The sequence below is a fragment of the Protopterus annectens genome, chromosome 4.part1 (assembly GCF_019279795.1).
Source record: "Protopterus annectens isolate FY-2018-M chromosome 4.part1, PAN1.0, whole genome shotgun sequence".
Classification (NCBI taxonomy): domain Eukaryota; kingdom Metazoa; phylum Chordata; order Ceratodontiformes; family Protopteridae; genus Protopterus; species Protopterus annectens.
Genome location: NC_056734.1, coordinates 35,552,281 through 35,565,734, shown reverse-complemented (window position 1 = coordinate 35,565,734; position 13,454 = coordinate 35,552,281). Strand labels below are relative to the sequence as shown.

Here is a 13,454-nt window from a genome sequence, read left to right as displayed (position 1 = left end):
GCATGGGGCAGGGCCACACAGCCCAACACCACTGCCAAGGCATGTACAGGCACAGTGTGACTTGGTGAAGGAACTACCTGAGCAGGGCACTGTCGGCGAAAGCCCGTGCACAATATGACCTGCCCTTGGCAAAGAGGCAACACAAGGCATATGCACTGACACAGTAGGGACCCACGGATTTCCCCTCTCTGACCCGCACACAGTACAATGGATGTCAAACATGACACTACCTGTGCTCGGCCATGTATAGGAGGTGAACTGTGTGCATCCGACATAGGCAGCCCTCCAGCACCGTCGTCAAGTCCAGAACACACCCAGGGTATGTCTATTGACCTAACAAGTGGCAGTTGTATTAGAATGTGTATTTACCCATTGCTATGGTATGTATGTGAGCATACAAGTGACTGTGGTGGCCAAATGTTAGGGCAGCAGACAGTACACATCCATAGTGGCACCATGACCTCTGTAGCACATACGGGGGTCACAATGGTAGCCTGTAGTACACAGTGTGTCCTAACCCACTGCAGATTATGGGCTGACCATCATGTGTGTCCGTACAGCCCACACACGTTCCATGCAGCTGGACAGATGTGGACCAGTACAGACAAATGATATACGATGGCCTATGGATATGCCCAATGAATGACCCCAACCCCCTAAGACACACACAGACTACAGCAGACCAGGCAGTTTGATGTAGGTTGTGTAAGCTAGGACGTCCAACACCACTGTGCTTGTATTTAAAGCTGGGAACTGATGTACACTGGTATCCCTCCAACCAGCAATTTAGGTAGGTCCACACACTGACATGGAGTACCCGGCATACCAGTACAGTAGCGGCAGATGTGTACAACTGTTGGCTGTGCCCCCATCAAACTTACACATGTGAGAGTCATGTGCACCACCCACGGTGCTGTGTAGGACTGTGGTTGTGGTTGGATGTCCCCCCACGCTATGCAGACATGTAGCAACTATCAATGCCACATGACCATTAGCTACCCTGCATACACAGCATGACACCTGTCTGTGCAGAACGGAGGGGTCAGCAACACAGTACTAACTATCTGGACATGTGACACATGCGATATAGTTGACTATACTTGGCATGCTCACACACATGACGGTATGACGGTAATGTCGGTCGACAACATGCGTAACAGTCATACTGAGCATACTCACACACTGAAACACAGGACGGCCAGGCATGCATACACGAGTGGTCCGGACATATCTGCCAGTACATTGCTATACTGCTGGATGACTGCGCTGTATGGTGTGTGTGTGTGGTCTATTGTCTGTAGATATGCCATGGTCTATTGTTAATTCACATGAGCTATGTGCGCAGGGTACTGCTACCAACACGTGAATAGGGCGTTTTTTTGTTTGCTGACACACCGACGCCTTTGGATATGGACTGGGTAAGGCACATTCCAGCAGGTGGGAGCAGTTGTGCATGGGTTTGCACAGTGTTAAGCATTGCTGACCTCTGGTCACAGCACCTTATACACGTTTAGACTCCACATTTCTTTGACGGTGCACTACTGGCATACTGATAAACAAACACACTTACAGCTGCTCGCTCACCGACATTTCCGCTTAGATTTGTCACTCACGCTGGGTGTGTGCGATCCCCTGTGATGAGTATTACATCGGATTACATGACTACAGTATCGGGTATGTGTAACCATTTTGTGATGGTAGGCGTTCGACTGTACGGACTCGGCGGCCTGTCCAGTGACGTAATCATATTATATGCGTGTTCCTCATACGATCTGCTCCCATCTGCCTGATACATGGGAACCGATACTCTGCAATGCTGACATGTGACTTGAGTTTGTTAATGCAGCTGTCCATCGAGTCATGCTACCGCATACCTATTGCACGTTGTCCACCTTTCAGATTGCACGACGTGACACTGTAGGAGTGACACCTTTCCCACTTTGCATGGGACAGTCCCTCATTAGGCATATCTCATGTGACAATACCAGACCTCTCCACCAATCGGGGACACATTTCTACAGAATCAGGGACAGGTCAAGAAAACATCAGGGACACTTTTACAAAAGTAGTGCTATTAACTTGAAACATTGACAGAGTCAGAGCATATGACTCAATACACATATTCTGAAGTAAAAGTAGTTTATAACTCTTACTTATTGTCATTAATCAGTAAGTGTGATTCATAACCTTTCCTTCAACAGTCACTAATTTTAGGAGGGATTAAGAGGGACAGAGTTAAACTTTCAGTCAAACTCAGGGACGTACCTGAAATGCAAGGACAGTTGAGAGGTATGGACAATACTCTAGCTATTGCAACTGTCCTGATTAGGGGACATTCTCATGTTGTACTTGTCTGTACTGGTTGCTTGTTACAGGTCTTGTATACCTGACACGTCGATATGTCATATGTAGTAGCATAAGAAGCTTTACTGCTGCTAGACTACGCTTTGATTTGTGCCGATATGTATATTTCTGTACTATGATTGGCTGTAGGTATGTTCTGCCCTGGTATGTCTGACATTTCTACAGAGCAGGTTCCACTTTGGCCATTCAGAATGGTGGCAGCCCTATAGACCCTGTATGTAGAGCTATCACATGTGTCAAGGCAACACATACCCACAGCCAGTAGTAAACGGACAACTTCCACGGTTTGCATACGTTAAGGTTATTCATGTAGCATTATAATTGATAATACTGTTTCCTAATACATGTAGCTGTTTCTGATACAACAAATTAATGTCTGACACCACTACACACACTATATAGCCTCCATTCCCGAACTCACAGGCCATGTGCCATAACTGTCATTTTGCAGGACACAACTGCCCAGACGGGTGTGTCCCTCGCAGGCATACGGGTGTTGAACCACTTCTATTATGCTATCATCTACCTAAGGTGGTTAGCAAATTATGCACTTTCCATCAGTAGCAGAACTCACATACCAATGGGTGTGAATGAACACTGTATCAGGAACAATGCATAACACCCTGTGGGACACACTTAGATGATTGGTTCTATTAACCAGACACATTTACAGTCACAGAGCATATGTATTCATTCATGTTTGTCGAGGTACATGCTGTTTATGACTCATACATGTTGTCATCTGTCATTACCTGTATTCTGCCAACTGTTCACCTAATATCACTAGTTCTGGAAGTGTTTTGTTGGACTTTGTTACATTCCGATACATAACTATGGATGTCCATGCTAATCGGGTACATGGCACTGATTTGGTCTCTATGTATTCCCCCAATGGTTTACAGACTATCCGGTAGATGTGCTCTTCAGGTTTGGAAGGTGTAGGCTTATGCTATGCCCACATAGGAATACTAATGACTTCCACTGGGTGGGCCTACTACATCTCTGCCAACCAGCACCTGCACACTTAAGCCCATTATTGCATACCCATGGTCCACCTACCTGGCACCCCTCCACAGCAGTCATGACAAATACTTACCACGAGCGCAGCTGGGGTATGAGCACACCCCCACACATTGCCCACTCTCCCCGTCTCGGGACACATGTCATACGTTTTGTCAACCCATGTATTATCACAGTTGCACAACCTACTGTTCCATGTACACCTACATCCTGCTCATATCAATGTCAGCAGATTCACACGTACCCTGAATTTTTGGGGTCCTGCAAGGGACACTGTTATCCATGTTTAAAGTGTAGACCTTGCAGATCTCTCCCACTGGTACTTTCCTACTGGTGTTTTGGACAGCGGCAGTGTATTGATATGTATTGCCTGTCTGTATGTCTGTCCGGCCTAGATGGGCTATGTGGGGGGTACAACGTTTATTTATTGGACCTCCCAGTAATATATGCCCAGGCTATAAATATGTTACCCCTAACTGCTGTGAAGTAACCTATTTATGTACATGTGTATATCTACACTGACATATATATTTTGTTTTGTGTGTATGTGTATATATCAATACCTGTTGTTTGTGTACATATATCTATATATATCTGTAGTATATCCTTGTGTGTGTGTATATATATCTGTATGAATATATATGTATATGTAAATTAATATAGATATATGTATATATACGTTTTTATCTATATATACATTGGTGTGTCCGTTAACCTATACATTTCCCGGACATGGACACTTACACATGCGTATTGGGTTTTATCTCTGCTTCAACAGCATACTATTGCCTTAGTCATTATGACACTGACACTTCACTCCGGTGAACTTGTGATCAGTATATTGCACATTATACAGTGGACAGATGTTGCACGTTTTTCATGTCTGGGGTGCCGCTGCTAACTGGAATATGATACAGTGTCATTCACCCTAGTACTCATAAGCACAGCCTATTATTCCTGCTACTGTGTTTGTTTCTGTGCACATTCATATTATTACTGTTGATAGGATGAGTGTTTGTGTTACTGTGACTGTACGTCAACATATTGTTGTCTTAATGTAGTTGTGTCTTTCTGCTTTTTCCGGTTTGGGGTTGTCACAGCAGAACTCCGTTCCACTCATAGGTGGCGTATAGGTTTTACATGCTTGGCTGCCAGCCCTGATGCACAACGTCTGACAATACGCCCATTCACGCACGTCTCCACACAAACGATGCTCTGTCTGGTAATTGCACCTACATACTAGCTGACATCCACAGGCTGCTCCATTGAACCCGGTGCAACATACCCTAGCACTCCTGTGTCCATAATCGCATACCCATAGTTACTCCTGCACACTTGTGTTGAGTTTCCATGCATAACAGCCATTATACACCTGATATCGCAGCCATGACACACCTTTACACATTGCCCTCTCATGAGCGTTGGGACCCTACACACATTTTGTACCACCTCGTGTATTTACAGGCTCACCATCCATTCATATTTGCACATACGTGCCTTTCCTGGTGTTATGGATTACGAACGATTTGCGGGTTACAAGTGTAGGTGGTCGCAACATGTACTACATTCTATCTGTTTACAATGTTGACGTAGCACTTCAACGATGTTATGGCCACTGGTATAACCCTGCCTCGGGTGTAAGGAGCGGTGCTCTACTCACACTTGTGCAGCTTTATGTGACATATGCTGCGAGCACTTTATAATTCCTTACTTGCTCTGGATTCCCTTCACAACCCTTATGTTTGCTTTTGTCTTTTGGTGTTCCTTACATATCTATCTATATATATATATATATATATATATATATATATGTATATATATATATATATATATGTATATATATATATATATATATGTATATATATATATATATATATATATATATATATATGTGTGTGTGTGTGTGTGTGTATATATATATATGTATATATATATTTATATATATGTATATATTTGTATATATATATAGATATATATGTAGATATATAATTGCATATTTCTGTTATGTCTGTGGATATTCATCTATACACACATCTTATGTGCACAGACCTCTGTGATACTCGGGGACTCGTTTCTACAGTGACAGGGACAAGGCTATGACAACTCATGGACAATCACGGATACTTCTACCATATTAGTACTATTAACTTGGAACGTGTTGACAGATTCGTAATACTACTAATTTTCTGTAGTTAAATGCATCTATTACTCTTCATTGTTGTAAGTAGTCATTCTCATTTAACACCTTTCCTCCAAAGGTTACTGGCTTTGTGAGTGGTTAAGAGGCTGGCCAGTTATTGTGCGAATGCTCTGACCACTGGTAGCGTTGACATTGTCATATGTACAGGTTGGGATGTATTCTGGAGACTAGGGTTGCCACCTTTTCAAATGGCCAAGAAGGGACATTTTCGGAACAGAAATCAGATTTTACAGGCCGACACATACCCACGGTTAGTACAAAGGATAGAACTTTACTTATTTGACTACATAAAAGCCTATTGTTGTAGCGGTTTAGTTGCTTATTCTATTTCTTGTAACATTTAGGTATTTTTATAATTATTTTACGCAACTATTACATAACATATGGGACATAATTATGTCCTACAATCTCAGGACATTTGCCATTTTTAATATATTTTGTCAGGACACAACTGTCCAAAGAGGGACTGTCCCTCGCAAAGTGGGACAGATGGTAACCCTACTGGGGACACCATATTGTTTGGGCCAACAAATAGCCATGGTCAGTGCAGGTTTAGAACATTCATTTGTTTTCAACTGTGAGCCTATACCTTTGGCACTTTTGTTGTTTACCTGTTTCTTGTATGAATTACATTTATTCTATCCTGATGTGACCGCTTTAGGCAACTGTTACATGCAGTATGGTACAAAGTAATTTTCTACAATCACAGGACATTTGGCATTCTATCATTGTTGGTCAGGTCACACCTACACACACATTAATTGTCCCTTACACAGTGGATCAGGGGGTATCCTGTTTACGTCAGTGCCTTCATCACCCATATACCATGTGCCACTATGCGAATGTGCGCAATATATTCTCTCGCTTATTCGTGTCGGGACATGTGCGTCACGGGCAGGTGTTTGATCCTGGGTAGTAGGTTCTGCATGACCATCTAGGGCTGGACAGTCTCGTGCACCACTACTGCATATTCCAACTTGTATCCAAATATCTACAGGACTTGACATTGTGTCTTCATACCCATTCTAATGTTTACACAGGTTACTTATCCCATGAGGAATATCCCAAAAATTTAACAAGACCAAAACAAGACCAATAACGAACATTCTTCTGGCGTTACGAAAATGTGCTGGGGGTTTTACATGCAAGGGATACATAGTTTGCAATCCTGAAACTGCCTAGGGTGACACTACCTACTACATATACGTAGTGGTCACTATGTGTAGATGTGGCTGCACCAAACCAGTAGGTCAAGTATGGCTGGATTTGGTGGACGTTCAGGTATGGAGGCGGGTTGTGTGCTGTGGAGGGGATGCTGGGTAGTCCATTATGCATCCAGGTGTGTTGCATTTGATATGTCCAGTTCCATCAGGACCAGTCTGTGGGTATGTGCCGGTGACATGTCTGTACATTTGTATCTCCCATTTTAATATTCATATGTTTGTGGGATTGTGCTCTACAGTATGGCCTGTCTGGTTGTATTGCAGATGTGTATACATGTTTTTGTGTTTCTTTCTGCTACACCCGCTGCTCCCTCATACACCTCTGGTTCACCTATTCTGCATATGACACAGTGTCGCCTTGGAGGATTATACCATTACCCATCCCCCCCACACACATTTTCCTGACACTCCGTCCATCACTGCTTTGGTTGATGGCCCATGACACGGCCAAGGTAACACATTGCATACCCTACATATGTCAGGTACCTGTATGGTTGTGTGGACTACCCTGCCATGTTTGACTTTCCACATGCTATACCTCACTCACATAGGTACACGCCCATACTTAACTTTCATGACATGGTTGGTATACCCGGGTAATACCCGTTCAACTGTGACACATCCTGACAAGTTCAGCTTGGACTGTTGATGTGCGGATTTTGGCCGACTGTTCTAATCATTGGTAGGATGCCACCTTTTCCTATGTCCAGGATGGGATATATTCCGGACACATATCCAAATGTACTGGATAACACGTACCCACAGTCAACGCTATGGGTAATACTGTTCCTTTCAGCCTACATGTTGCCTTATTGTTGTAGCAGTTTACATGCTCCTTCTGTTTCGTTTACATGCTTATTTTATTTCCTGTCACATTTGGTATGTGAAATATGGACGTACCTATTGTATGTGACTATTACATGTGTTGTGGGATATAATTCGGTCATATGATCGCTAGATATTTACATTTATTGTGTTTTTTGTTATGGACGCATCTGCCCAGCTGTGTACCCTCCCTCACAATATGGGTCAGCTGGTGACCCTGACCATTGGGCTAGACGTACCTATTGGTCCACATCTCCCTCCATGTTGGCGCTGTTTCTCATTATTTAGGCCTCCAAATACTGCAGCCACTCTGCTGATTCTAATTCCATATTTTTTGCCTTCCGGAGTCTGTCCGCTGATTCTAATTCCAAATGTTTGTCCTCCAGTTAAGGTCTCTTTAACTACAGATGGGTTTTTAAATCCTATGAGGAAAAGTTGAACTGTCCTGTTTCAGAAGGCTGCACATCCTCATCACCAGACTGGTTGTTTTGACTGGTTGTTTTCCTGGTTGCTGGCCCATACTGCAGCTGCCATTAAGGCTGAAATAATTTCCTCTTTAGTCAGGTTGGCATAGACCAGTCCTTTTGATTCTCACACCTTGGCCAACTGGTTCTTAGTCAGCTTGCTATAATTCTCTGCTGATATCTTTGCCTTCTTTTCCAGACTAAATTAAACTAAAAAGAAATATATAAAACTGGTGTAAAAACAAAACTCTATATCTTTACCTTGTGATTGTTGAGAGAACACACACCTTCAGTGACAAATGCCTACAAGCTACAGAAGTTCAATTAATATCCCACTGCCACCAATATGTGACATCCCTACTCTGGCCCAGTGATCAAGAAGCCTCAATCCTGAATAGGTCACCAATGGGGGAATGTTCACTTGGAGAGAAATGGAAAAACAAAGTATTTTCAGATGCAGCTCACTGCACCAAGCACAATTTCCCTTAAAAGCACACAGGAAACTACAGTCCTCAGACTGGACTCTCTCTCTCTGCCCCAAATAAGAATCCACACTGACCACTAAAGAGCTCTATATCCCTTTTCCAAGTAGCTGACATACACACTCTTTGAGATTTGATTTACTCACATGCACAAACTCACACACACACACACACACACACACACACACACACACACACACACACACACACACACACACACACACACAAGCACACATGCACATGCACATGCACACGCATACATACACACACACCCACACACACACACACACACACACACACACACACACACACACACACACACACACACACACACCGGGAAAAGGCTGGCCCAGATTACCCATTGTACTACCTATGCCCAGGTTATAAGGTATGTCCACTGCCACCAGCCAGTTACTCTAAGGCTCTTAACAAGGTAACCAATTATACTGAGTGAAAATTAATATATACCAATGGTAATGTTGACAGCAAGAATTTCAGGAGTCTGATGCCACAATTTCACTAAATAAATATAAGTACTCTCAAAGGTTAAATGTTTCCTAAAAACACCAGCCATAATGAAAAGTTTAAATGCATTTAATAATAAATAATAAAAGAACATGAAAATACTGAATATCTATTTACAATAAACACCAGAGTTTCAGTCACATGGAATATTAAAAATAACAGAGATGGAAAGATTCACACAGATACAGAAAAACAATACTTAACTAATTTCACTAGTTTTTCCTGACTGATCTAAAGAATTACTGTTTCCTACTTACTTAATAGATCAAGGCAAGGTGATGTGAGTGGGTGAGTTAGTGAGTGGTCGTTCTTGTCAGGTTTCACAAACAAACTTTCCTGAGACTTCTGTCTCATCTAGTATTGCATCCTTACCGTGCTGGATTACAGAATGGCATCACATCTGGTCAACTGACTCTGTGGTTCCCACACAACTCCCTTTACTAGAAGCTGAGCCAGGATCTTGCACATATGTGTCACAATTCACACACATAGCTAAGATGTGTTACAGCATAGTCCTTGTTTTCACAGATGTTGTGCCTCTGGTTGCATTCAGACCTGTGAGATACAGTCTTTATGTCTTATACCAAGTAATTTAATTTCAGGTTATTTTTCAAAGTAAGCTGGACTGAAGTTAACCTCTTCTACTCTAGTATCCTATGTTGCAGTATATCCATTTCAACAGTTACAATATAGTCTGACATACAGATGTATTTCTTTTCTGTCCAGCAGGACCCGCTGTTGGTACATTTTCTAACACAAGCAACTTTACAAATGCATTTTCAACATAAGCACCTGTACAAATCAGTCTGATATACAAATGACATATAAGTCTTTACAGAACTCCAGTTAGCTATGCTGGCATATGTTACACATCCACTCAACTACTCCTACTGGGATATCTGGCACTATCTCACATCATCACACTTTCTATAACATATATATGGAGAACCCATCCATAAATGTACAAAACAGCAAAGTGTCTGCACAAACATTCATGTTTCCCTTGATCAAGGTATTGTTTAGGATGTAACACTTTCCACCACTAAAACTGCAATGTTTCAGCACATTGATTCAAGAATGGGAAAATAGCAATTAAGACATTGGACAATATAGGAAGGCTAGGAGAAAGGAAACAAAAATTATGGCAAAATTTAGAAGGGAGTGAGCTGAAGGGATTGACAAGAGTCACAGTGGATTTTTAGTTACATTGCAGAAAGAAGGAAGGGATTGAGGGACAGAATTTGACAGGCTAAATAAAGATGGGTGAGAGAAGACAGACTGTAGAATATTATAAGGTCTGAATGAATGTTTTATGTTCACGTTCACAGAGGATAGCATGTTGTAGATGCCATGCTGGGAGGGAGCTGGAGCAAAATACAAAGGACAACAGGCAGACAGCAGGACAAAGAGGGTGGGAGTTGGTAGCAAGGTAAATGGCTATCTTTAGGGATGTTAATGCATAACAGCCACACAGGCTATATTCCAAAGCCCTTCATATATATAGCCATTATGTTAATTGGTCTTTTATGGAGATGTTCAAGAAATTACAGAGTAGAACATAAATGTAAAAGGATGAGAAGACAGTAAATGTGGCACTCTTGTTAAAGGTGGTGCATGAAATTCTTGGGAGCTGTAGGCCTGTTAACTTAATAATTGTGACATGAGACTTCATGAAGAAAATCCTTAGTGAGGAAGATATTCAAAGTTTTAGAGGGCAACAATCTTCATGCCAGCAATTAACATATATCCATGGCCATAACAATCTGTCAGCCAAACCTAATTCTTGGTTACAGGTGATACTGATAAGGAAGTAGTATGCATGGCATTCACTGCCCTCAGTTAGGCTTTTGATCTGGTTCTTTACTGGAAGCTGATAGAAAATCTATAGTGTATTGGAGTTGGAGCAAGACTATGGAACTGGATAGCTAAATAGCTGAATGGCTGGGCACAGAGGAAGTTGTGAGGAGGACAGTGCCAAAATTATGAAGTGGAGTACCATAGGACCCCTTGCTGGAGCTAGGACTATTCAGCATGTTCTAATGTAGGACTTTTATGAGGGAAAGAGAAAAGGATCAACTTCTATACTGATGATGCAATAACAGGTGCAAAAATGGAGGATGCTGGGAAAATCTATCAAAAATATGAAAAAATACTTAAAACCTCTCAAAACATATCTATTGAGGTTTAGTGCCAAGTAACAGTAATTACAACATTTCATCAACAACCTGCATGTGAAAAATCAGCTGGGAGTAATGAAATAAATGCTGATAGAGACAGAAAATAATAAGAGGGTATTATATACACCTGGGATACCACCAGCAGCCTAGGCTGCCAGCTGTTCACAAATTTTATATAGTCCTTAAACACATCCAAAATTTGACATGTCCACAAAGTGTATAAATATATTTGGATGTCTGCACATGTTTCCAACCAGCATCTTCAAATTTTATAGTTGGTAACTATGTAAGACAAAGGTCTACAGCAATCTTTTAAAACCAAACAACACTGTGCTGCTTGAGTTTGTTCAGTCAGTTGTGCTTGTTTACTCTATGCGGAATGCTTTGTTTACACAACTGAATAAAAAAATGTTTTTCTGTCTGTGGTGGTTTTGAAATGCAGTTGTCTTAGAATATATCTAGAAAAAAATGTGTTGAGTTGGGCATCGACAGCAGTAACATCACAAATAACAGTGCCAGTGACTCATCAAGTAAGGAAGATGAGAGGGTAGAGGGGTCTTGTTTTATGTCAATAAAAATGTCTTTTCTCTTGATAGCCAGACATTTGGGAGGATGTGAATTGTGAACCCATGTGCACAAACTTCATATGACTGGTGGCTATTCAGTTGACCGAATACCAAAAGATGGAAATCTAGCTCATGTGAGTACTACAGCTTTCTTGACATAAGGCTGTACATTACTTAGAAACATTGAGATCAAATGAGTTTCTATTGATAATTGCCTTTCCTTTATCTGAACAGCCTACATTATGTTATGGTATGTTAGGATGACACTGAACTATATTAAGCAGGTGTTCCAGATTGAATGAATAAGCACTGAAGTTGCACACATTTTGCAATACCTAGTCTCTTAGCATCTGTATATATAAATATAACTGGCATTTATACACAGAAGTGTGATATAGCTGTGCCTGCAATGATTATAACAATGATATGACATTTAAAGTGACACAGTTGAAATATGTGACATGCTGGTAAATCTTGTTAGATACAACAAATATACTAGTACACTATAAGGATTTTTACAGTATGAATATTTAAGAAAAAAGGTAGCTGATATGTAATTTGATAGTTGTTATTTATTTATGAAAATAGGAAAGCAAAGAACACAGAAAAAGAAGGTGTCATCATAATGAGTTAAATGTTTTATATTATTACAGGGTATGCAAAAGACTCTTTTACTGTTATACTAAAGCACCAATGTAGCAAAAATATAATAGGTAACAAACTCCACAAGACTGGAAAGTGCCATGTGCCTGAAATCATTTTATCAGCTAACTTTAGAAAGAGATATATTCTTTGAATATACATGTATTCTGCATACATACCAATTATTGACTTAAATAACTGATCCCATTTGGAAGTGTTGTCTCCAAGCCAGTGTCCTACCCATTTTCCACTGCCAGGGTATGTTGACCGAGTAACTACAACTCCTCTCTGTCCTGTTATTTCATACACTGCCCTAGATAAATGAAAACAATAATACTTATATTAAAATGGTGTTCATGCAATAAAGATGTTTTATAATATATACATGCTGACACGTTTTATATTACATTTGTAGCTGCCACCAGATTTAAGTCACATTTACCTAGACAGTGGTGGTTAAAATTCAATATAACATGATGCTTAAAAACGCGTTACCATTTTACTACGTCATTCTCTTTTCGTCAGTTGCTGTAGTACTAATAAAAATAGAAGTTCTCCATCAGCTTTGGATCAATAAAGTTTGAAGGCAGTTCCTTGTGAAATTTCTCACCTTCCCTGCAACTGTGTGTGTTGGAATTGTGTCACAGAGTAAAGACATGTATCTTTAATACCTATAAGCCAGTTTGGAAGGCTGACAATGCAAAAATGGCAAATAAGAAGGTGCAGGAATATCAGAGCAATATCCCAGCATGACAGTTGTGTAACAAAGCACAGCTTAAACAAAAAGTGATGGAGTATATGTATAGAGTGATATATATAGCAGTTTTCACAGATAACTGAATCTATTCCACACCATTTGGTGAGGTACAGCCCCACAGTGAGCACCACTGCATGCCTACTTTGTTGCAGCTACTGTTAAAAAATCGAGTCCACTACGAGTCTTCAATCCTTGATCCAAAGGAAATA

At 41.0% G+C, this 13,454-nt stretch overlaps 1 protein-coding gene across 1 annotated transcript in view; it reads right to left on the bottom strand.

The window, feature by feature from the left end:
* Positions 1–13,454, bottom strand: part of LOC122800743 (maltase-glucoamylase, intestinal-like) — a 1,506,799-nt gene that overhangs the window by 279,805 nt on the left and 1,213,540 nt on the right. Inside the window, exon 38 of the mRNA XM_044069982.1 lies at positions 12,668–12,801. Within this exon, the coding sequence (XP_043925917.1) occupies positions 12,668–12,801 (134 nt within the window). The remainder of the gene's footprint in view (positions 1–12,667; positions 12,802–13,454) is intronic.